The sequence below is a fragment of the Ranitomeya variabilis genome, chromosome 7, assembly GCF_051348905.1.
Source record: "Ranitomeya variabilis isolate aRanVar5 chromosome 7, aRanVar5.hap1, whole genome shotgun sequence".
Lineage (NCBI taxonomy): Eukaryota > Metazoa > Chordata > Amphibia > Anura > Dendrobatidae > Ranitomeya > Ranitomeya variabilis.
In genome coordinates this window covers 225,955,389-225,982,314 of record NC_135238.1, presented here as the reverse complement: position 1 = coordinate 225,982,314, position 26,926 = coordinate 225,955,389, and the positions used below count along the sequence as shown (strand labels likewise).

General features: G+C 39.3%; 1 protein-coding gene across 5 annotated transcripts in view; it reads right to left on the bottom strand.

Moving 5' to 3' along the window:
- The window catches only part of LRP1B (LDL receptor related protein 1B), a 1,636,337-nt gene that overhangs the window by 875,798 nt on the left and 733,613 nt on the right, over positions 1-26,926 (bottom strand). For all 5 annotated transcript variants that reach the window (XM_077273024.1, XM_077273022.1, XM_077273019.1 and 2 more), the window contains exons 6-7: positions 23,148-23,405; positions 8,166-8,328 (exon numbers count right to left, since the gene is read on the bottom strand). In XM_077273024.1, coding sequence (XP_077129139.1) covers positions 8,166-8,328; positions 23,148-23,405 — 421 coding nt within the window. The remainder of the gene's footprint in view (positions 1-8,165; positions 8,329-23,147; positions 23,406-26,926) is intronic.

Below are 26,926 nucleotides of genomic sequence, written 5' to 3'. Positions count from 1 at the left end.
CAGAGGAAAATCGAGGATGAAACCCCGAATTACAGAAAAACGGGGACACCAAAGTGGCAGAGCTGGCCCGATTATTGAGAGCGAACTCCGCCAATGGCAAAAAAGCAACCCAATCATCCTGGTCAGCAGACACAAAACACCTCAGATATGTCTCCAGGGTCTGATTAGTCCGCTCGGTCTGGCCATTCGTCTGAGGATGGAAAGCAGACGAAAAAGATAAATCTATGCCCATCCTAGCACAGAATGCCCGCCAAAATCTAGACACGAATTGGGTCCCTCTGTCAGAAACGATATTCTCAGGAATACCATGCAAACGAACAACATTTTGAAAAAACAGAGGAACCAACTCGGAAGAAGAAGGCAACTTGGGCAGAGGAACCAAATGGACCATCTTAGAGAAACGGTCACACACCACCCAGATGACAGACATCTTCTGAGAAACAGGCAGATCTGAAATAAAATCCATCGAGATGTGCGTCCAAGGCCTCTTAGGAATAGGCAAGGGCAACAATAATCCACTAGCCCGAGAGCAACAAGGCTTGGCCCGAGCACAAACGTCACAAGACTGCACAAAGCCTCGCACATCTCGTGACAGGGAAGGCCACCAGAAGGACCTTGCCACAAAATCTCTGGTACCAAAAATGCCGGGATGACCTGCCAACGCAGAAGAATGAACCTCAGAGATGACTCTACTGGTCCAATCATCAGGAACAAACAGTTTATCAGGTGGGCAACGATCCGGTCTATCCGCCTGAAACTCCTGCAAGGCCCGCCGCAGGTCTGGAGAAACGGCTGACAATACCACTCCATCCTTAAGGATACCTGTGGGCTCAGAGTTACCAGGCGAGTCAGGCTCAAAACTCCTAGAAAGGGCATCCGCCTTAACATTCTTAGAACCCGGTAGGTATGACACCACAAAATTAAACCGAGAGAAAAATAATGACCAGCGCACCTGTCTAGGATTCAGGCGCCTGGCGGTCTCAAGATAAATCAAGTTTTTGTGGTCAGTCAATACCACCACCGGATGTCTGGCCCCCTCAAGCCAATGGCGCCACTCCTCAAAAGCCCACTTCATGGCCAAAAGCTCCCGATTCCCAACATCATAATTCCGCTCAGCGGGCGAAAATTTACGGGAAAAGAAGGCACAAGGCCTCATCACGGAGCAGTCAGAACTTTTCTGCGACAACACTGCCCCAGCTCCGATCTCAGAAGCGTCGACCTCAACCTGAAAAGGTAGAGCAACATCAGGCTGACGCAACACAGGGGCAGAGGAAAAACGGCGCTTAAGCTCCCGAAAGGCCTCCACAGCGTCAGGGGACCAATCAGCAACATCAGCACCCTTCTTAGTCAAATCGGTCAATGGCTTAGCAATATCCGAAAAACCAGCAATAAATCGACGATAAAAGTTAGCAAAGCCCAAAAATTTCTGAAGACTCTTAAGAGAAGAGGGCTGCGTCCAATCACAAATAGCTTGAACCTTGACAGGATCCATTTCAATGGAAGAGGGAGAAAAAATATATCCCAAAAAGGAAATCCTCTGTACCCCAAAAACACACTTAGAACCCTTCACACACAAAGAATTAGACCGCAAAATCTGGAAAACCCTCCTGACTTGCTGGACATGAGAGTCCCAGTCATCCGAAAAAATCAGAATATCATCCAGATACACAATCATAAATTTATCCAAATAATCGCGAAAAATATCATGCATAAAGGACTGGAAAACTGACGGAGCATTTGAAAGACCAAAAGGCATCACCAAATACTCAAAATGGCCCTCGGGCGTATTAAATGCGGTTTTCCACTCATCCCCCTGCCTGATTCGCACCAAATTATACGCCCCACGAAGGTCAATCTTAGAGAACCACTTGGCCCCCTTTATGCGAGCAAACAAATCAGTCAGCAACGGCAATGGGTATTGATATTTTACAGTGATTTTATTCAAAAGCCGATAATCGATACATGGTCTCAAAGAGCCGTCTTTTTTTGACACAAAGAAAAAACCGGCTCCTAAGGGAGATGACGATGGACGAATATGTCCCTTTTCCAAGGACTCCTTTATATATTCTCGCATAGCAGCATGTTCAGGCACAGACAGATTAAATAAACGACCCTTTGGGTATTTACTACCCGGGATTAAATCTATGGCACAATCGCACTCTCGGTGCGGAGGTAATGAACCAAGCTTGGATTCTTCAAAGACGTCACGATAATCAGACAGGAACTCAGGAATTTCAGAGGGAATAGATGATGAAATGGAAACCACAGGTACATCCCCATGAGCCCCCTCACATCCCCAGCTCAACACAGACATAGCTTTCCAGTCGAGGACTGGGTTGTGAGATTGCAGCCAAGGCAATCCTAGCACCAAATCATCATGTAGATCATGCAGCACCAGAAAGCGAATAATCTCCTGGTGATCCGGATTAATACGCATAGTTACTTGTGTCCAGTATTGTGGTTTATTATTAGCCAATGGGGTGGAGTCAATCCCCTTCAGAGGAATAAGAGTCTCCAAAGGCTCTAAATCATACCCACAGCGTTTGGCAAAGGACCAATCCATAAGACTCAAAGCGGCGCCAGAGTCGACATAGGCGTCCGTGGTAATAGATGACAAAGAGCAAATCAGGGTCACAGATAGAATAAACTTAGACGGTAAGGTGCAAATGGAAACAGATTTATCAAGCTTTTTAGTGCGCTTAGAGCATGCCGATATAACATGAGTAGAATCACCACAATAAAAACACAACCCATTTTTCCGTCTAAAATTCTGCCGCTCACTTCGGGACAGAATTCTATTACACTGCATACTCTCTGGCGACTTCTCAGTGGACACCGCCAGATGGTGCACTGGTTTGCGCTCCCGCAAACGCCTATCGATCTGAATAGCCATTGTCATGGACTCATTCAGACCCGCAGGCACAGGGAACCCCACCATAACATCCTTAATGGCATCAGAGAGACCCTCTCTGAAAGTCGCCGCCAGGGCGCACTCATTCCACTGAGTAAGCACAGACCATTTAACCCCGAAAGGAGACAGAGGCCCCCCACATGTATTGGCGGTGAATTAAGATGAAATAACAAACGTAGTATGAAAATAGGTTTAGCAAATTTGAGGTCCACTTACTACATAGCAGAAGACAGAAAGGACACTTTCATGGTCAGCTGAAAACCCTATCAAAACACCATCCAGAAATTACTTTAAAACTCTGGCATTAACTCATAACACCAGAGTGGCAATTCCTGTTCACAAGAGCTTTCCAGACACAGTAACGAAACTTCAGCTGTGAACTGGAACAAAAATGCAAAAACAAACATGGACAAGAGTCCAACTTATCTAGTAGTTGTCTAGGAGCAGGAACAAGCACAGAGAGGCTTCTGATAACATTGTTGACCGGCAAGCAACTAACAGAGCAGCAAGGTTATATAGCGACTCCCACATCTTGATGGGAACAGGTGAACAGAGAAGATGACAACACCAGTTCAATTCCACCAGTAGCCACCGGGGGAGCCAGAATCCAAATTCACAACAGGAGAGACTCAAATGTGGATTTTAATAAATTCCCGGCACTCATGTATTGATGGGCTAAGCTTTAGTTCAATCATTAGAAAGCATTTCAGTCCATCCCAGCTTTCATCCACAGTTGTCACTGTTCATGAAAGCCTGAGATGGGCGGAAATGCATTATTTCTGTAGATTTAATTAAATGCCTAATCCATCAGTATGTGAGTGCCGGGATTTTACTTAAATCCTCAAAGACAGTGAGCAATTGCCAGATTAGTAATTTTCAAGAATTTTGCAGCTGTAATGTGATAAATACGTAGGGACTTGTCCTAAAGAAAAATTAAACTATGGATTCCTCATAGATCTTAAGATTAATACATTTTTTGTTATAAGGATCTAAATAGCTAGTCAAGATATTTCTTATCCAAAAATAGGTGATCATTTGCTGACCTCTGGAGATGGTCTGACCATAGGGACCCCTACAGATCCTGAGGTTTTGCCCTGAAATGTCGCATTAAGAATGCTAACAATGCAGGGTTGGTTACACGTTTGTACCACTGCTTCGCTTATTGTCGATGGGACGGCTGGAGATGGGACTATAGATAAATCATAACCAGGATACCTGGGAGAATCTCTTTAACCCTACATTTCAGATATGTTAAAAAAAACTTTTTCCTACTTAAAAACTAATGAATTTAGTATCAATGCAGTTAACGAAGTCCGTGCCTTTGAGCTCTGTAAGATCATAGCAAATCAAAAAATGTTTCAATCAAGAGACTTTAGACAAGAAGTTAAAAAGAAATGAATGTTTATCATAACATGGTTGGACAAATGAAATCCCCAGACTGTGAGGAATCAATTCTTAAATCTTTGTTCGGCTTGGAATATGCATAAGTTAACAATTCCATCATCTGGTTATAAAAAGCTGCAACCTTGATTGCCTCATAAAAGCATTGTGCCTCGAAGTCATCAAAGACAAAGTTTCTTTCTCCTCAAACAACAGTAGATAAAAAGTAAAACTTTGGAGAAAAGTTGAAACTAAGTATCAAGAAACATGTAAAGTTTGTGGCGGATAAGATCTTATAGCGGCTTTTCAGCTGTGTTTTATCATGTTTCTATTATTATACATAAATGTATGGAAGACATGTAAGTGTGGAGGAGCAAACAAAGATGTGAATTTCAAAATCAGTCCATGATTTACATTTTATTTAACAAATCCTACAAAAAATGTATTTTGCCATGTCCTCAAATGGATTCAGAGGACCATGGAGAGATAAAATGACTCCAAAGTTAGTACCATCTTATGTCTCCATACAATGTGTTCAACTGTATGCCCAGTCGTCAGCTTTTTTTTGAGTAACTAGCTTGTCTGAAGTGTTCAACTTTAGTATTTAATTCAGTTTTGATGTATGCAGATGTTATTATTCTACAGAGGGATTTCTTGATCTTCCTGTTGTACGTAGTATTTGATCCTTCATGATAGTTTTTGGTACACTACTGGAGGTTGTAGTCACCAAGAAGGTGTAATTCAGGTATGTCAAAATTTGATCACTCACAACTCCATAAGCATAGTTAGGACCTCCATCAATGGTTGGCAACCATTATCAGAGATATAAAGTATTACAGAAACAGATTAAAGCAAACCTGTCAGCAGCATTTTGATAAGTAAACTACAGGTATTGTCAGATTGACAGTGCTAAACTGATTAAATGATACTTGTGGTAAAGAAATCCGTCTTGTGGTTCTTGTGTAATCAATGTTAGAAGTTCTCACTTAATGATATGCCCGTGCTCCAGAGCAAGACTGTAGGCAGAGTCTTATCTTCCTGCTTTAAGCCAGAGAAACCAAGAAAGACCTGGCCACTGGCTGCCCTGAAGCATAAACATGTTCCTCATCATAGATAAAGACTGTGCTTCGGGGTGGCCTGTGGGCAGGTTTTTCCTTGATTTCTCTGGCTTAGAGCAGGAAGATAAGACTCTGCCTACAGTCCCGCTCCGGAGCACGGCATGTCATCATTTACTGGAAACTTCTAACACTAATTACACAAGAACCACAAGACAGATTTCTTTGCCCCAGGTGTTATTTTAATCAGTTTAACAGCACCAACATGACAATGCCTATAGTTTACTTAGCAAAATTCTGCTGACAGGTTCACTCTAAGTAAGTCTTATCTCATTAGAAACAGTGTAAAAGAGGAGATTTTTCAGGACTGATATACTTACTTATAAATTTTGAGGACCAACAACTTAACGTAATGTTTAAAAGGATCTGATTCTATGAAATACTAACTCTGAAGTTTCTTCTGAATTTTGTAATTTCTATTTTACTATTTATTTAATAACTGAGTTGACAACTGGGTGTTAACTTTTCCTCTCATCAGTAAGTGTGTTGAAAAGTGGGATAGTAACACTGTGTTGACAGGTTATCTTTTTACAGCTGAAAAAACAAACAAATTAAATATATCTTAGACCTGATGAGATTGATGTACTTACTTATAAAATCTATGTCAAAAAGACTTTGTGATTCTTTATAAAAAAAGTCCCTCTTGATCTTAAGATAAGTTTTCACTCTTGATTTTAAAAATAACTTAAATCTAGAATCATAAAGTGCTCATTTTAAGATCAGCCTTTACAGTTATTCTGATTTTTTTTCAAAGTAAGTACACCAGTTTCATCAGGTTTATAAAATCTCCTAATGTACACAGCTTGTATTGTGATATCTGGTGAGATATCCGACTTGAACTAAGATAATTATGGGCCATTTTGCTTGATTATTATATTTTATGAAGTTTCTATTTACACTACCTAAATAATCCCATAAAAGCGTAACAACAGAGACTGGGGAAATTCTCTTAACTGGTAGGCTTTGAAAAATGATTGCAGTCGTAGAGCATCAAGGCGGCCATCTGTTACATTCGGCAATATGGCTCCATTCAAGGATTACAGATAGAAGTTTCTGTGCAGAGTTGTTCTTCCAAGCTGTTCTTGTCGGCGTTAAACCCATTGCGATGATGCATTTTAATATCAATCAGACTAAGTAAAGACTGACAAAAGTCCACATATGGATGACAAGCTGTTTCTTCCATAAATATTTTTACATTTTTGAAAAAAAGGCTTTTACATAGTATCACTGTTTGCAAAATGTTACATGAGCCTTGTGACTGACAAAGTCAGGAAATATCTGGCAATTATTTTGGTGCTAATTAAACATTTGTGTTTTTAAAGGTTACAATGTTTAGACGCCTGAATATGTTTACTGTAAAATGGCTATTATTTCCTCCTGAGCTCTTCGGCTGTACAATATAGTCATCATTCTTGGATATGCCACATATAGATGTTTTCTTTCTTACTTTTCCTCGCAGCTCATTGTGTCCCAAGATGAGTCTTGTGAATGGTTAATCTTTGAAGCAAAAGATGATAATCGATACTGTCAGGAGACGTCTATGCTATAAGTCTCTGTACAGGGACAGACTGGGAGTTTGAACATGGCATTAGCCTATGTTGTTCCGTCCCCCCAATTCTCCGACTCAACTGCACCCTGATGACACTGATACTGTTAACAGCATAGCAGACCATGCAGCCCTCAATTGGACCAGCCCATCTGGTATTAGCTAGAATTGCCAGATGGCCAGTCCAGCACCGGTCTCTGTATAGGGCCACCAACAGATTGTGATGTAAATTACAGCAGGTGCGATAATGTATTGAAATTCTATTGTCAGGTAGGCACATATGCATCTGGTGTCTCTCCATAGATTTTCTCCAATTTGAGACAATCCAAATAAATCCAGCCCTAAACGAAACTATCCCAATTGCCGTGAGAGGAGGAAAGAGGGAAAAAAATTATACTCAACTTTTTTTACCTGCTCTTCCACCACCTCTGATGCAGCTCCCCAGTCCTCTGTACTTCCGTCACTCCATTCTGTTACTGAGCCCAATCTGAGACCTTGTGATTGGACTCATGCTGTCCCATAAAGAGGAGTCTATAAGGCACAACAGGGCCGCAATGGAGGAGGCAGCATAAACACAGGTGAGGAAGATGACAACTACATTATTATTTTATTTCTTTTCCAGCCATCTAAATAATCCAGCAATATGGTGACTGACTGGTCGCTTTCTTGCTGGAATCATGTAAAACAAATTCCCCAAATTTTGGTAACAGAATATGACATGATTGGGTCTTATTTTATTATAATTATATGTATACATATTTTGTATAAGACTAAAGACTCACAGAATCTATGTATTTTAAAATCCTTTACCCTTTTAGATGTCAACCAAAAGTACACAATGTTGCATAGCATGGAGGAGGAGCACATGTCAACATTTCTGAATGTACAGGACCTGGATATTCCTGAGTACAGCCGTTATTCTACAGTAATGGAGCTACAGGGATCACAACCCTCCCTGCTCAGTCCCCCCAAAGGTTACAGCTGATCACAGAGGGTCTCACTAGTGGGATATCCAGCTTCTTGTAGGGTAGCTCCTTTAAGTTCATCAATGTTCTTTATGTTAGTCTTCCAAAAGTGCCAACATTCCTGTCAATACCTGTGGTTATTACATTCTTCTAAATAAACACAACTTTTCTGACAACCTTTTAACTTTTTTAAAAAAAATATATAATTACATTGTTTAAAAAAAAAGACAAGTGAAAATAATTCCTACCCTGCGATTGGATCCAGTGCAATTGCTTTTGCGTTGTGAAGATCAAGATCTATCAAGGTGATACACACAGTTCCGTTGCGATTACAAGTAAAAATGTTATCACTGCCATGGTCCACGAAGTAAAAGTTGCCAGTCAGCCAGTCAACTGCCATTTGCTCAACATCTGTCAAGAAGAAATTATGACATTAGTAAGAAACTATATTCGTTCTAGAGTTCTGTTGTGTAACCAAAACGTTGCAACATGGCCGCATAAAAAGTCCTTCACTTTTTTCACATTATTAGGAGGGCTGGTTATTTTTCAATGTATATTATATTATGGCTTCTCTGGAACCATCCATGGCTATTCTTCAGGAACAGAACCAACCATAAACTATTGATTGTAAGACACTGTAAAAAATAATAATCTACTGTATCTGTCTATCTACCCTCTACTTTTATGACCCGTGCAAGTGACAAAGAGATCCTCCATGCGCCGCCACCACTCCATGTCCTGAATTTGCTAAGGGACGAGGTACGAGGACAGTTGATCATTCCTTTATTGGCTGTTTCTCTATCTATTTCAGGACCAATATTATACACATCGACACTTTCTATCATCCTGAGGCCTTTAGTAGGTTATCATGAAATACCTGTTTTGAGTCTCTGAATCAAGACTTGTTTTGGCTTCTGTTTTTCTCATAATGACCACATCAGATATAAATTAGGGTTTTTTCTTAGCTTTTAATTAAAAAAGAACAAATCTCTGACTTTATGGTTTTTGGAAGAGTAAAATGTTCATCCTAGGTAGATACACAGACCAGACAATTATCATGTTTAGCAAAACGTGGTGCCCGGCCGCTGCCAACTCTTCCACTCCTTTTTACCATAACAGATGTCTATAAGTTGGTAATAATTTATCGGCATTTATTGCAATATTTTGGTGCCCTTGCTCGGCCAGACCAGGCGATGCCTAAAAGTTTTCTAACAGTTTGCTCTCATTTATTGCAATATTTTGGTGTCTGGGCACTGCCAAGTCTTCCACTCCATTCACCATATCAGATTCCTGAACGTTTGCCAACATTTTGCCCGATTTTATTGCAATAATTGGTGTCTGGTTGCTGCCAGCCCTTCCATTCACCATATCAGATGCCTAACTGTTTGCTAATAGTTTATCGGCATTTATTGCATTATTTTGCAACTGAAAGAAATAATGTTACTGTATTGTAGAGATTGGCATCAATGCCAGATAAAGAACAAATTTCCACATAAATTGAATCCTTGCCGACCTTTGGATTACAGCTCGTAATGGGTTTTTTGTGCATAGTTTAGATCTGCATTGAAAAAGGTTTTACACATGTAAATTGTAATTTTTTTTCCCTGCCAGGATTCATGCCTAACACAAACACAAACAAAGACAACCATTATGCTCCTAATTCCTATGTAAGTGAATTTCTAGCTTGTTGCCAAATGATTATAAAATTATAATAGCGTCCCTCAAGCCTGCCATCTGAACCGAACAATAAAAATAGATTTATGGCAATACACAGCGATTACAATCTTTTCTTAACAGCGTCTACTAAACGTGTCTCATAAATCTACTCCGATTATAAATCAAAAATGGGATCTTTTTTTTATTTTTTTGTAATTTTTTTATTGTAGAGAATAAAAGGCCTTTTGCTGTTGATCTAAAACTAAAAAAGAATAATGTGCTATTATTAATGAAAAACATCAAGAGCGCGCAGTCAAATTGAGCGTAATGTGACATGATGACCATTGTGTCCTGCTATGCTTTACCAATCTTAATTGTTCCTCCCCAGGGAAATAAATGTATAGCTTTTATACCCTTTTATCATAATACTAACTCCTACTGCGCGGGCCGACTCTACCTTAAGTCTCAATGTAAAATTACTTTCTACGAGAGCGGTGACAAAGCTTTGATTTCTGTTCCATTATCTAAAGAGGATGTCAGTAATATATGCCAACATATTTTATCCTACAAGATTCATTAGGCCTGTTTGAAGAGTCATTCAGCAAGGAAAAGTCACTATTTCTACATTACTTAGTGGTCACATGAATAAAGAGTGTGTATGGAGGGATACAATAATGCTCCTGGGGCTTACAAATTGCTATAGATGTCTTGAGCCAGATAGACCACTCTAGAGGCGAGTCTTACATAGTCAAGTACAAGGATTTCCATTAATTAAAAAAAAAAGTTAATAACCGGCTGCCAGTTTATAGATACTTAGTTCTTGACATTTTTTTGACTAGAAATTAGCAAACCACATTTATGTGAATTCTAATTTTTGGGTCATCCTAACAGCAAAAGTTTTCATAGAGCTTATTCACCAAGCTACATCTAGCCTACTTTGGACACCTCATATGAAGAGAGTGATCATTGGAGAAGGACATCATGGTTGAAAGAATAGAAGGAACAAGGCGAAGAGGAGGACCTGCAACCTGATGGCTTGCTACTATCAAGATAATGGCGGAGAAGATACTGTTGGACCTATCTAATCTTTCACAAGATCAATCTTCTTAAAAATTGTTTGTAACACTGGTGGGTGTGGACCTACTGCGCCACAGACTTACCCTGGAGGGGCATCATGTGTCTATCAGGTATTCACTAGAGCCTCTGGTGATGAAGATAGGCTGGGCAGCTGGTAGACTTGACCTTCACCTTCTCTAGAAAACCACCCATTTCACAGTTCTAATTTGGTCTTTAGTCACAGTAGTTCTTCACCTTCCTTCAGTAGTGATGATGAGCAAATCAGCCAAAAAATCTAAATCAGCATTTTGCATTGAATTTATTTGATGCAAATCAAATGCATTTTATTATATTCTGGGGCCTCTTCAGATGCAGGAAAATTGAGCGACAAGGTGAGTTAACACTTTTTTAATCTCTTCCTGATCCATAGAAATTTATCAAAATGGCCATCATTTTGCTAGATTCACCTGGAGCAAATTTCCAAAAATTAAGATTTGGGCAAATCCAATTTTTGGGGTAAAATTTGAGGTTGCATCAAATCAATTTGCTCATCTCTAGATGCTAGACCTAGTCAGCGATGGGCATGCTGAATACAGAATGGAACCTGTGAAGAAGAACGAAGACCTTCTGTGGCTGAAGACTGGACAGGAACTGTGAGGACCTGCTAGGGAAACGCAAAGAGAAGGTGAAGGTACGGAGAAGCGAGAATTTTTTTTTTTTCACAATTTTTTAATCTCAATCTGCACTTTTTGCTTCAGCAAAATGGCTGGTATTGAATTTGTGTAATGAGGGGCCCTTAAATGAAATTCTCATCAAGGTAAAGCTGAACACATCTGTAATTCAACATGGAAAGGTTAGTTTTCCTATCGTAGTCATTAATAATGTTAATTCTAGGCAGCTCTGGAGCCCAAACCATCAGTCATTTTGAATTTCTTTTTTTAAAATCAATAAAAGCATATAATAGAGAAGACGCCATCAGGTATTTTAAAAACAGTCAAAATGATAGTTGACACTCACATCTTCATAAACAAATCTTTTATTGTATCGAAGGTTAAAAACAAGCAGCAATGACTCACACAATGGCACTAAAAACACAAGGAAAGGAGAAGAACACAAATCACATTTTCAGGCTTGTAGGCTCAGGTATTTTAGGCTCTTGCTATTTGTTCAATGCTGCACTATTTGTAGGAAAAAATAAAAACATCTCATTTAGTTCAATGATCATTTTGGATCACACTAATTAAAGTGTTATTATTTTATTTTTGGGGGTTATTTGTGGGCCACTTTGCCACATTGATAAAATAAAAAAACAAATTGTTGGGGATAAAAGAAAAAAATTATTGTAATTGACTGATCTATTTTATGCTCCTGACCATTAAACAATAAATTAATGTCACTGTTTCTCTTGAATGAAATGGTAAGGCTAGCCAACATCTCGTATCTGCCAGTAAATCCTGCTTAGAAAATCAGAACATATCAGGACATATCCCAAAACACAACCATTTTTTATAAGGTCAAGCCAGGTTGGGATGCCAAAAGTGGGTCCTGTCTGACTTTTGGCAGGCATGAGACTCATTGGCATGTAACTATAAATATATTTCATGCCAGATTTGGATTTATGGCATTCACATAATGAGTCCATGGGTAATGCAATTGTGGAACTTATTGGTAGTTCCAAATATAATCGTGTTCAAAACGCTACCTATAAAAAAATAACTAAAACTATGCGAATGCAGTTTGGAAATTCATTTGGAAATCATATAATGGTTCTAGAAGGAGATGTTATCTGCAGTTACCCACACACACAAAAATTGTAGTTAGCCAAAATCATTTCAGTATATTTTTTTTAAGTATTCACAGGAGGATGGTATGATAAAAAAATAAAATTAGACCCGTGTTCCAATCAGAACATAGTACAACACAGGGCCATGATTCCGCTTTGAAAAGAGCAGGCTTCAAAAAGTTTTTGGTCTACAAATGCCTTCTGTTAACCTAGAAGATTGATCGAAATACCTTTAGATTTTTTGGAAATGGTCAGGACACTGAAAGATAGATTACATAGTCATCCAATCCTTCCAAAATTGGCAGATTGGTTGACCACATCTAATATGTATGGGTATAACTGTTGTGAAGTGGGAAAACAAGAAAAAAATTTCAATTTGATGTGCAGCAGCTCCCACTTCCTTCGGATCTGAATTACATCCATAAAAGAGGAGAGAGAAGTCAACACTTACTGGCCACAAGGATCGCGTGACATAACAATGCCAGTGCCGACACTGCTGGAATGGAGCCGGTACCAGAGGTGAGTATGGTATATATGCTATTATTAAAAACTGGTGGAACAAATCCGAAAGAGTCATCCCAGGCTCCCAACCTTGTATTTAATACCGAAAATCCACAAAAATCAACTGGACCCCCAGGTCGCCCCATTGTGGCAGGTAATGGAGGACTTTGTGAGTTGGTTGGAAATATTATTGATCATTTTTTGAAACCTCTAGTCACTAATCTGCCATCTTATATCAAGGACACTACGTCGGCATTACAACGTCTGGACCAATTGTGTCTGGACAATAACATGACTTTTGTAACTGCCGATGTAGAATCATTGTACACGTCCATAAGACATCAGGATGAGTTGAATGCAGTATGGTTTTTTCTTAGTGCAGGATCATTAGAGGTGGATATGGTAGAATTGATTTTGGTTCTGCTGGAATTCCTATTGACTCATAATGCCTTCACGTTCAATAATCGGACTTATCTGCAATTACAGGGTACTGCGATGGGGGCCTCTTGTGCCCCCTCATATGCCAATTTGTTTTTGGGGGCCTGGGAGAGGGAGGTTTTTCATGATGATCTCATCCAGGGGATATGTCATATCCATAACTGGATGAGATACATCGATGATGTTCTGTTCATATGGGAAGGTCCTTTGGAGGGTTTGGAACATATGATGCATCATCTAAACAATAACACTAAGAACATCAGATTGACCTTTAGACATGGAAGAGAAATTGATTTTCTAGACATTAAAATTGCGGTAGGCTTAGATGGTGTGGTGAACACGGACATCTTTAGAAAATCCACGTCAACTAATTCCTTTCTATACGCAGATTCCTCCCATCCTATTTCTACAGTTCGTGGTATTCCGGTTGGGCAATTTCTCCGGGCTCGGAGAATTTGTTCGGATGAGACCAATTTTGAAAAACAAGCTGTGGATCTGACAAGAAGATTTATTGAAAGGGGCTATAGCAAAAGGATGATTAAAAGAGGATACCTCAGGGCATCCAAGACCTCACGAAATCAACTGTTGTATAAAGACTCAGGGATTATGGGAAAACAAGAACATTCAGAACAAGTACGTTTCATTTCGACTTATAGTAATAAATGGAATGAATTGAAAGAAATCATTCTTAAACATTGGAAAGTGCTACAGGTTGACTCATCTCTACGTAAGATATTACCTGACCGTCCATCTTTTGTTGCAAAGGGATCGGCAAACCTTAAGGATACTTTGGTCCATAGCCACTATGAACAGAAGAAGAACAGTAGGAACATGGGAAGACCTGGATTCTTCCCGTGTGGACTATGTAAAGGTTGTGGGAATCATACCAAAGCAACTAGTTTTTGTAACTTTGATGGATCCAAAGAATATGAAATTCGTAAACATCTAAGCTGTAATTCTCAAGGAGTTGTATACCATGCACAATGCCCTTGTGGCAAAGTATACATCGGGCTTACAACCAGAGAATTAAAGGTAAGAACAAGAGAGCATGTTGGTGACATTCTAAAAGCTAAAGATGCTGACAGTGATGTGCCCCTTAAACCCATTGCCAGGCACTTCAAATTTTATCATGGGTGTAATGCGAGGGGTCTAGTGGTTAAGGCCATAGATCAGGTTACACTGGGTGTTCGGGGAGGAGATGTGGCCAGGCATCTAGCGCAGATGGAAAGCAAGTGGATTTTTCGTCTAGGTACTCTTAGTCCCAATGGCCTTAATGAAAGCTTTGGGTTCTCAGCATTTTTATAAAACTACAAATATAGGCTTTATTTTGAGAGGTATTTTTAGGGGCAAGGGTGATTTTAATATGTATGTATTGTTATTGTATTTTAACTTATTTATTTTTCATTTGTTTAGAGTATATCTTATGGTTCCGTTCCTTTTTCTGTGTTGCCCTGAGAAAATTTCAAGTGCCTCCATGTTGGTGTCTTCATCTGATGGTCCATCAAGAATTGAATATAGCTTTTTTCTTATGTTTCCCTTCTATAAATATTAGTATTGTAATATGTTTAAATATGTATGTATGTATGTATGTATAGGGGATACGGTTAATATTTGAGACATTTTAAGAGGGTTTTTGCTAGATATGCCCTTTTATCTTAGTTCATGAAATAGGGGTTTTAATGTTTTTATATATGAATATATATGTAATTAATTTATTAATAAATATAGTGCACAGATCACTTCACGTTATCATTATTTATTTAGTCTGCACAGTATTTAAGGTCTTATTTTTGAGACTTTACTGTTATTTCACATCGGTATTTATTTATTAAAGCTATATATTGATGGCTTTTATTCATGCACTGTTATATGTGACTATTCACAGTATGCACTTTATATACATCAGGATAAGGATCCCTGTTTGCACTTTATATATATCCGAATAAGTATCTGTTCACCACGCACTTCATATCCATTGATATAATGCGCACTTTCATTTATTATTCACTGATGCACTTTATATATGCATTATTTTTTATTTTTTATTTTTTAATTTTTGGCCCCTTTTCTTGGTATCGGCCTCTTTTGAGGTATACCACTGACATTATCCCTTATTCTTTAGTTTATATCATTAGACGGCGTTAGGGTTACTTGTATATTTATAGATCTATTCTCCTCAGTCCCCGGTATGATTGTGCGCATGCGCTGTTACATATGATTATTCACAGTATGCACTTTATATATATATTAGGATAAGTATCACTGTTTGCACTTTATATACATCCGAATAAGTATCAGTTCACCACGTACTCTACATCCATTGATATAACATGCACTTTTATTTATTATTCCCTGATGCACTTTATATATGTATTATTTTTAATTTTTGGCCCCTTTTCTTGGTATCTGCCTCTTCGGAGGTATACCACTAACATTATCCTATATTCTTTAGTTTATATCATCAGACGGCGTTAGGGCTACTTGTATATTTATAGATCTACTCTCCTCAGTCCCCGGGATGATTGTGCGCATGCGTGGATCTCCCACTCCGCGCACTTCAGACGGCGTCACAGGTGTTACCCGCTTGCGTTCCACCTTGCGGGTCACTCGGCGGTTGTTATGAAGTGCCTTTTTCTCAGAGTGAGGTTGATCTGCGCATGCGCCGCTTGGTCTTCCAAGGGGAGTGGCGGTCACTGCGTGGCGGCAGCACCGTTAATGTAGGCGGCACGGGATTGGTTGGGGGCACTATATTAGATCACTCTGCCTGGGTATGGATGCGCCCCCGGAAGAAGCCAGGGCGAAACGCGCGTTGGGGCGCTGGGAATCAGACGTGGGAGGACGCACATTGCTCAGACCTTCACAGGGTAATTATTCTATGTACCTTTCCCCTCTCTATGTCACGCTGATATGGGCATTACTATAGATTTGTAGAGACAGGGCAGGGTCACTGGATTTTATGGCTGCCTTAGATAGTTTAAAAGGGATGCGGTGTGCACCTGTACTTAAGCATGTTTATATAAGGAATATAGGTGGTTGTCCTAACTATATATTTACCTGTTCTATGCTGTGAAGACAGCGTAGTGATGTGCTTCTCACGTCTTTCCCATGGGGTATTACCCAGATGATATGCTGTAACTTTTTTAGATATATGTCATTCTTTTTTTGATTTATGTATTATTATTTTTTGTAATAAAATTGACTTGAATTTCATTTATGGTCGGCTTCTTTATAGATGACAGGAGATTTACTGCCATCTAGTGGTTGGTTTACATGCATTTAGGAAGTACCATTGGTTGCTTATGGTTGGACATTTTTGTAGTAGTACTATTATTTTATTGGTAGAAACATAGGTGTTGCTGAGTAGTGGACAACAGCTTTAAGCCTCTGAGAATATTATCCTATCTCTGGCCCACCATATCATGCATGCTCAATGATCAACATAAATTATAATAATTTAGATCAGTCCATCTCCTCATTGGAGCTTACAATCACATGCCTTATTCCTGCATAAACTCATGCCAATGTTGTTAGAAAGCTAATGACTTAGAAATTGGTTCAAGCTGAATCAAATTTACCTTTACATTTTTTGGGGGGTGATTCGCTTTGTGCAAATCCAGAAAAATGACGGATGGCCAGCTGCAAACTTGCTGGGATATAGTAGGCCAAGAAGGGGTGGGGGGAATCATACATGCCTGGACTTCATCTGTCCTGCCACACACACTGCTCTTTTCTGGTAGTTTTTTTTAGTCTGGTGCAACTTCTTCTGGTGCCATGTCTTCCTTTGACTACTAGCTTTTTTAGCACTTACAGACTAGGTTGCGATGCAAGTATTGACATAATGTGAGGCCTACTAGGTGAATCATAAGGTTGCAATGATCTATTAGACCTCACTCCATATTTCAATGTCATAATGACTTGCGTTCTAGTCACTGCCAAAAATGCCAGGAGCTGAAAGAAGACACTATACCAGGCAGAAGACGAGATCATTCCAGACTGAAGAAGACCAACAAACAGAAGAGGAGCTGAACGGCCATGAGAGGGCTGGTGGAAGTATATTTTTTTTATTAATTGTCTTATCTACATTTATTATGCTTTAGGGTTTGGTCAGAAGTTGCGCTTGATCGGATCCAAACCTGCTGATTGGCAAATTCATTAAAAAATAACCAAAATGAATCAATAGTACTGTTCATCACTTGAATCACTAGTCCATCGGGGACATGGTTTAATAGCAATAAGATTGTTTATTATACAACGCAGAATCAGGAGTATGACTAATTACCAGAAGGACATTTTCCAATTCCTCAAGGTTAATAGAACAAATGTCTCCAGGTATTATGTCTGAATCTGATGTTGTTGACAGGTCTTGGGAAGTCTGAGATGTTTGAGATGTCAGATGACACAATTTTAAGGCTATTAACAAGATAGACACAATTAGGAAACTGTCATTTCACATGAACAGAAGATGCCGTGACAAACATCTGTTTAGTCATGTATGAATGAGATGTATTAATATGAGAAATCTTCCACTGATCATGAGAAATCCCATCTAAAATGCTAAGAAAATAAAATGTTGTGTAAATGGAGAAATATCATTTAGTTTAACAACTCCATTGGGTTTTTCTGGTTTTTGTTGCATTTATTTTTCTTCCTAATTTTCTAACATGTTACTATGACATATCAGAATATATATATATATATATATATATATATATATATATATATATACATATATATATAATTACAGATGTGTCCAGCCTAAACGTTTGTCAAAATTAGATTAGAACTCCAAAGGCTCATGATACCAATTTCTTGACGTGCTCAAAAAACTATAGAAACGCTGCCGTCTTGATTGGGTACACCTTGTCGCTGGTGGATTGGCATTTTTTTTTTAATCAAAAACAGTGTTCACTAAGTATCCTATGTTATTTATATGCACTGTTACTTTTTAGTTCCTGACAGCAGGGGATATGTTCATTTTGTTTCTCTCTTAGGTTTTGTAAATTCCAAAACTGCACATAAATCTTTATCCTTATTGATTAAATACAATAAATAAATCAATAAATGAAAGGTCAGACTTTAAAGATGTGGATAGAAAATAAGCCTTTGGTGTTTTTTGGCTGTAATTCAATTAATCTTTAATTTACTGAAATGTATTATACAGTGATTTAGGGAACTGCTAACAAACAGAAGCTTGCCGCCAAAAATTAAGGTCACTGGTTAAAGACAGTATAAGTGGTTGAGCAGATTAGTTTGGTCTGAGGCTCTTCTGCTTGCCTTTTTTGGCATGGAAGCTTTAATTGGAGATTAATTATTATTATTATTTATTTCTATAGCACCAGTTAGTCTAGAATGGCAGGAAAAACTATCAAGAAGTTCAACATTTTTGTTGAATCCAAATGGGAATAGGTGGGATCACCCATGTGACTAATACGGTACAGGGTAAAAAGTCATTCTGTGCTTGGGTATGGACAACGACACAAACTTTATATAGTGTTTTGCCATCTAGTATTAGCTTACATAGAGAAAGAAAAAACAAAAATGGGGTCGCCATGATCTACCTGGATCAAGAGATCAGTCTCCTACTCCAATGATGGCAGAAGGTGCATACATATCCAGATGCAACTTCTTTCTACTTACTCTGGGCCTCATATGGTGCAATGGTATATTTCAGTGAATAAAGACAAATGAGGACAAGGGGTTGGCCCACCACAAAAAGTTATGATCAATCCAAAAAATAGATAATATGTTTCTTCTCATTGGAGGCCTAATAGCTGAAATACCCTAGAACGTCTGTCCCAGAGGTAGACAGACATCTGTCTGAGATGATTTAGTGAATCCTGCATAGAGCAGGGGGTTGGACACGATGATCCTGGAGGTCTATTCCAGCTCCAACATTCTATGACTCAATAATCTCAAGAACCGGGCTATAGAGTCCGCCATTTGAAAGAAGCGATGATTGTGCATGTGGACCAATGCTCCATTCACTGTCTATGAAAATGAAGGCAACAGACGAGTAGAGCACTTGACTATTTTCATCAGCCCCATAGACAATGAATGGAGCAGTTGTCCGCGTGCACAATTATAGGTTTATCAACAGAAAGAGGGTGGTGGCTCAAATCTAGTTCTTATGATCAGTGAAGGTCCCAGTAGTTGAACCAAAAGTAAACAGCAATTTATCACCTATGTTGTGGATATCTAATAACATGTTATGGTTAGCCAACCCCTTTGATTTATCTAGTGATAAAAATGAGTGTTCTAACTCATGTTCAAAGTTCTAGGGTACATATAATAATACTAAAAAAGTGGAGAAACATCACCTTTCTGTCCATAGGCTGTGCCTGGTATTCCATCATAGTTTCATCACTCGTATTGCAATACCAGACAGGGGATAATAATACATAACTTTTTGCTAATCTACTATATAATTGTCTAATTCTGTTTGTCTGTAACGGAAATCCCACGTCGCTGATTGGTCGCCACATAGTTCACTCACGTTTATTGAACAAGTTCTGTCAGTCACAGTGCCACGCAGTTCAGTCACGTTTACTGAACAAGTTCTGTCAGTCACAGTGCCCCGTAGTTCAGTCACGTTTACTGGACAAGTTTTGTCAGTCACAGTGCCACGCAGTTCAGTCACGTTTACAGAACAAATTCTGTCAGTCACAGTGCCCCGTAGTTCAGTCACGTTTACTGAACAAGTTCTGTCAGTCACAGTGCCAAGTAGTTCAGTCACGTTTACTGGACAAGTTTTGTCAGTCACAGTGCCACGTAGTTCAGTCACGTTTACTGAACAAGTTCTGTCAGTCACAGTGACATGTAGTTCAGTCACGTTTACTGAACAAGTTCTGTCGGTCACAGTGTCACGTAGTTCAGTCATGTTTACTGGACATGTTCTGTCAGTCACAGTGCCATGTAGTTCAGTCATGTTTACTGAACAACGTTCTGTCAGTCACAGTGCCACATAGTTCAGTCACGTTTACTGAACAAGTTCGGTCAGTCAAAGTGTCACACAGTTCAGTCACGTTTACTGAATAAGTTCTGTCAGTCACAGTGCCACATAGTTCAGTCACGTTTACTGAACAAGTTCTGTCAGTCACAGTGCCACATAGCTCAGTCATGTTTACTGAACAAGTTCTGTCAGTCACAGTGACACATAGTTCAATCACGCTTACTGAACAAGTTCCGTCAGTCACAGTGTCAAGAAGTTCAGTCACGCTTACTGAACAAGTTCTGTCAGTCACAGTGCCACGCAATTCAGTCACGCTTACTGAACAAGTTCTGTCAGTCACAGTGCCACATAGTTCAGTCACTTTTACTGGACAAGTTCTGTCAGTTACAGTGACACATAGTTCAATCACACTTACTGAACAAGTTCCGTCAGTCACAGTGTCAACAAGTTCAGTCACGTTTACTGAACAAGTTCTGTCAGTCACAGTGCCCCGTAGTTCAGTCATGTTTACTGAACAAGTTCTGTCAGTCACAGTGCCACGTAGTTCAGTCACATTTACTGAACAAGTTCTGTCAGTCACAGTGACATGCAGTTCAGTCACGTTTATTGAACAAGTTCTGTCAGTCACAGTGTCACGTAGTTCAGTCACGTTTACTGAACATGTTCTGTCAATCACAGTGCCATGTAGTTCAGTCACGTTTACTGAACACGTTCTGTCAGTCAAAGTGTCACATAGTTCAGTCACATTTACTGAACAAGTTCTGTCAGTCACAGTGTCACGTAGTTCAGTCACGTTTACTGAACATGTTCTGTCAGTCACAGTGCCATGTAGTTCAGTCACGTTTACTGAACAAGTTCTGTCAGTAAAAATGTCACATAGTTCAGTCACATTTACTGAACAAGTTCTGTCAGTCACAGTGCCACATAGTTCAGTCACATTTACTGAACGAGTTCTGTCAGTCACAGTGACACGTAGTTCAATCACGTTTACTGAAAAAGTTCCGTCAGTCACAGTGTCACGTAGTTCAGTCACGTTTACTGAACAAGTTCTGTCAGTCACAGTGCCACGTAGTTCAGTCACATTTACTGGACAAGTTTTGTCAGTCACAGTGCCACGTAGTTCAGTCAGGTTTACTGAACAAGTTCTGTCAGTCACAGTGACATGTAGTTCAGTCACATTTACTGAACAAGTTCTGTCAGTCACAGTGCCACGTAGTTCAGTCACATTTACTGAACAAGTTCTGTCAGTCACAGTGACATGCAGTTCAGTCACATTTATTGAACAAGTTCTGTCAGTCACAGTGTCACGTAGTTCAGTCACGTTTACTGAACATGTTCTGTCAATCACAGTGCCATGTAGTTCAGTCACGTTTACTGAACACGTTCTGTCAGTCAAAGTGTCACATAGTTCAGTCACATTTACTGAACAAGTTCTGTCAGTCACAGTGTCACGTAGTTCAGTCACGTTTACTGAACATGTTCTGTCAGTCACAGTGCCATGTAGTTCAGTCACGTTTACTGAACAAGTTCTGTCAGTAAAAATGTCACATAGTTCAGTCACATTTACTGAACAAGTTCTGTCAGTCACAGTGCCACATAGTTCAGTCAGATTTACTGAACGAGTTCTGTCAGTCACAGTGACACGTAGTTCAATCACGTTTACTGAAAAAGTTCTGTCAGTCACAGTGTCACGTAGTTCAGTCACGTTTACTGAACAAGTTCTGTCAGTCACAGTGCCACGTAGTTCAGTCACATTTACTGGACAAGTTTTGTCAGTCACAGTGCCACGTAGTTCAGTCACGTTTACTGAACAAGTTCTGTCAGTCACAGTGACATGTAGTTCAGTCACGTTTACTGAACAAGTTCTGTCAGTCACAGTGCCACGCAATTCAGTCACGCTTACTGAACAAGTTCTGTCAGTCACAGTGCCACGCAGTTTAGTCACGTTTACTAAACAAGTTCTGTCAGTCACAGTGACATGTAGTTCAGTCACATTTACTGAACAAGTTCTGTCAGTCACAGTGCCACATAGTTCAGTCACGTTTACTGAGCAAGTTCTATCAGTCACAGTGCCACGTAGTTCAGTCACGTTTACTGAACACGTTCTGTCAGTCACAGTGCCACGTAGCTCAGTCACGTTTACTGAACAAGTTCTGTCAGTCACAGTGCCATGTAGTTCAGTCACGTTTACTGAGCAAGTTCTGTCAGTCACAGTGCCACGTAGTTCAGTCACGTTTACTGAACACGTTCTGTCAGTCACAGTGCGATACAGTTCACTCACATTTACTGAACACGTTCAGTCAGTCAATGTGGTGTACAAAAATATTTTGGGTTGATATTGTTAACATATATATTATAGTGTCGATCTACTTCTTTCGTCCGATGATTTATTTAAATACAGTTAGATATTCATGTAATGGTTTATATATTTTGATGATCTGTTTAATAAGATAAGATAAGATGTATTAAGTTCTATGAGCAATAAAATTTAATGATAATGTATATACTTTATTTTACCCGGAAAATCCTGTGTATTCATTGCATTATTCTTAAATCTTCATAAATAAAGTATATACATATTCTTGAATACCCGATGCGTTAGAATCGGGCCACCATCTAGTTTCATATAACCCTTAAAGTTCAATAGTTTTAAGGTACATTGGATTGTTACCATATGATCTTCTTGGAGAGTCAAAGGGTCCTGCTGGAAATCATAATCACATAGTGATAATTTGCTTCGGCCTGTATAGACAATGTAACACTCTGCCCCATGGGAATTTACTACAATTACAGTTTACAATTTTTTATTTATTTTTTCCATTAAGAAACAGATGGGCTGTTACTTACTGTGGAGATATTGTGATACGTGTATTGTTCTTTCTTCCGTAAAGGTCCAGGTCTTGGTGATTTTGTGGCACTTCAGTTGGTAAGAAGACTTTTTGGATTCAATCCAGCATACTGTGTTTTCATCGTAAAAAAAATCCAGCGTGTGAATTCCATTTGCATTTCTAGAACTCCTATTGAGCGCTTTGCCCCCATTAATATCCAGCACTTCAATTGTTTCTGAGTTTGCAATCAAAAGAACCGGAGGTCTGTCAGCGGGCTCTAGGATTAAACATAATGCAATCATAAGTATTAATTTGAGAGCTGAGTCAATCTGCATAGCACATTGCATGTGTGAAGAAAGGCATTTGGATTGTTGCATTGGGGAAAGGGTATTGTCATTTCTTTTACAATTTGAAATAGCATGATTGTTAAAGGGGTCATCCATAATTAGAGAAAAAAGTGTCAACTTTCTCCGAGATACATGTCCACACTCATCTAATAGTTACGTCAGATATTACAGATCGGCTTCATTGAATTTAATGGAGATAATATACAATACCACACACAACCTGAGGACAATAGTGGTTCTGTATTGGGAATAAAACAGTGTTGGTTACAATAATGTATATCGGTTTGTCAAAAGTTAACTGTTTTATGCCTCAACTGTACACCGATGATGGCAAATGCTAGATTTGGTGCAACCAGCATCCCCTCTGGCACTCTGGCACATAAACTACACTGGGGCACTGCCCAAGTCTTTCAAGGATCAAGGAATTTTCTTTTTGGCCAGATTTCTTGAATGGTCCAGTACAACGACTGATGACCCAGATGCTTTTGGATCAATTCTGGCATCAGCTTTTTGCTACCAATATGGCTGCCCGAATAAATTCAAAGCCTAATCCAGAAAATTCCCTTTAATCCAAAAGTCTATTATTGTAACAAGCAGCAAGGCACAAATGTTTAGAAAACTTCACAAACTGGTGTTGGAAAATTTTTGGAGTAGAAATTAAATAGAAATTGTAACTATTTTTTTTATTATTTGGGTATCTGTAAATATGCATTGTTTGATACCCCATAAGTAAGATATATCACCTTTGTGCAGGATCACTGGAATCCCATCAGTCAGAAGAAGAGGAGGTCCAAAGTCCCCTTCTTGAATAAAGTGGTAGTAGGCATGTGTGACCAACCTTCTCTTAGAAAGTGAATACGCTATGGTCGCACATGCTCTCCACCACTACATTCACAAAGTAGACATTGGGACCTCCATTCTTGTGATCATCCTTAAAACAACACAGCTTGCCAATCCTCTGCGTCTTTGGTTCTTCTGTCTCCGAAACCAATGATTGGCTTCATGCAATCACGTGAGGAAAGACGCACATCATTGACATCAATAATCTGCATCGCCCATCCTAATGAATGTGTGAGCCCAATCACAGGCTTAAGTGCCGAAAGGGAGCACAAAAAGAACCAAACACTGGTGCAGAGAACCGGGGAGCTGACGCTGCGCTGTAGGAGATGACCTGTAGGACATATGACGGCTTAGGATAGGTGAGTAAAATTTTTTAGCCTTTTTTATTATGTTATGGAATCTGGAGAGATCTCACAGCATACTAAACATTTTTTTACAGCAATCAGATTACTTAAGATTTATATCATGTCAAATCTGCTGGCCGAAACAAGAAAATCTGCTCAAAATAAATATGGGGAGATTTGCACATCTCTAGTAAAGCACAAATCCTTTTAACTCTTATACATCAAGTAAGATCATGTTGAGCTCTGTAATGTTGGTCTGTCTGGGACGCTGCTAACAATATCTAATGTCCTCTGCATCACTGAGCAACTATAAATCCCCCAGTGCTACGCAAGGCTAATCAGTATTTATATCTACTGACCCTCATTAGTAACATGGTACGGTTTTTAATATTAGACAGTGTAGGACCGTCCATATCAGAGTCACCTTGTCGATGGTGGGATAGATTTTATGCTATTTTTGATCAAAAATAGTATTACTTTTGCTTTTTACTTATTTAGTTACAGCAGGGTTTTTGCTCATTTTGCTTCTTGTAGGTTTTTTATGCTTTATGGCCAATGTGAACATGCGTTTATGTGCTGCATGCGTACTAACCTAAACCAAGCTCAATTTTTGTGTTTTTTCTCTCTCAGATATGGTGATAGTATATAAGAAACAGAAGACAGCAATGGTAATAGATGTGGCAGTACCAAGTGACAGCAACATCAGAAAGAATCAATATGAAAAGCTGGAGAAATACCAGGGCCTCAAAGGAGAACTGGAGAAGATGTGGAAGGTGAAGGCAACAGCGATTTCAGTGGTGATAGGAGCACTTGGAGCAGTGAGTGACCACTACGTTGGAAGAACGGCTACAACAGATCCCAGAAGCAACATCTCCAGCTCTCTGTCCAGAAAAGCGCAATGCTGGGAACAACTAAGATCCTGGGCAGAAACCTCAAACTCCCAGGAGGAGCCGAAAATGAGGATGGACAACCAACCCACAAAGGAGTGAGAAAGTATTTTTTTTTATATAGAATAGATGGATAGAAAAATAGATGAATAGATAGATAGATAGATAGATAGATAGATAATAGATAGATATAGAAAAACAGAGCAGCACAACAAGCAAAAATGGAGAGTCCGGGTGCAAAAAAGCTCCCAAAGGCAAAGACCAAACCTTGTATGCAGGAGTCCAAGAATACAGGAGCAGCATACTGTAGTTAGCAGAAAAAAGAGCTACTTTTTTTACTAACTACGGTGTGCTGCTCCTGTTTTCTTGGATTCCTAGATAATAGATAGATAATAGATAGATGATTGATAGATAGATAAATAGATAGATAATAGATGATAGATAGATGATAGGTAGATAAATAGATAGACATAAACAGATAGGTAAATATTATAATCTCTTATTTATTTTAGAATTACATTAATATCCATGTTTTTTACTTTTATAGTAAAGGCAAATACCAGATAGATAGATAGATCCAGAGATAGATATATTACTGCCACAACCCCTTTTATTATTCAGGCCCACACCAATCCAATTATATTTACCGTACAGCTTGTGCTTCATACTTTATATATTGCTTCCCTAATCACTACAGGATGAAGCTCGGTGTTTACTCCTGGGTAACAAACCTTGCCAAGGAGTTTTCTTTTTCCGATCCACACACTGGAGGGCTTTGAACTATTTGAAGGTAGAAACCAGCCTTTCTAAAGTCCTCTTTGTTGTATTGCTAGCATAAAGTGCCAAGGGAGCCATCTTTTATGCTTCCCTTATGGCTCTTAGGTCAAAGAGAAGCTTAGAGGTTCAGGGACCACAATGGTTTCTCGGGATATCAGTGATTCAGAACACTTAGAGGATTTTATTTGTTTGCTTGTTTTTTTCTCCATAGGTATAGCACAGTAAAGAACAGACTGTGCTCAGCCTTAACTCTATCAACCGATTGTTAGAATGTTTCACCTTATAGTTCTAATTTAATTGGTGGCTCTTGCCAAAAGGAAATTGTGGTGTGATGCTTCTGTCTAAATAAACTATTCCAAAGGGTATTGTAACATTGGTGAGTATGGACCCACTGTACCATGGGCTGGGTTTACCATGAAAGGGCATTACTGGGTGTCTACCAGGTCTTTACTAGGGCCTCTGACGGTGAGGATAGTCTGGGCCACTGGTAGACACCAGATACTACTCCAGGGCAGTTCCTGGGACTGCAGCAGCTGACCTGAGGGACAAAGACGTGGGTATGTACTACAGAGGGTCAAAGACAAAGACATGATCAGACAATTC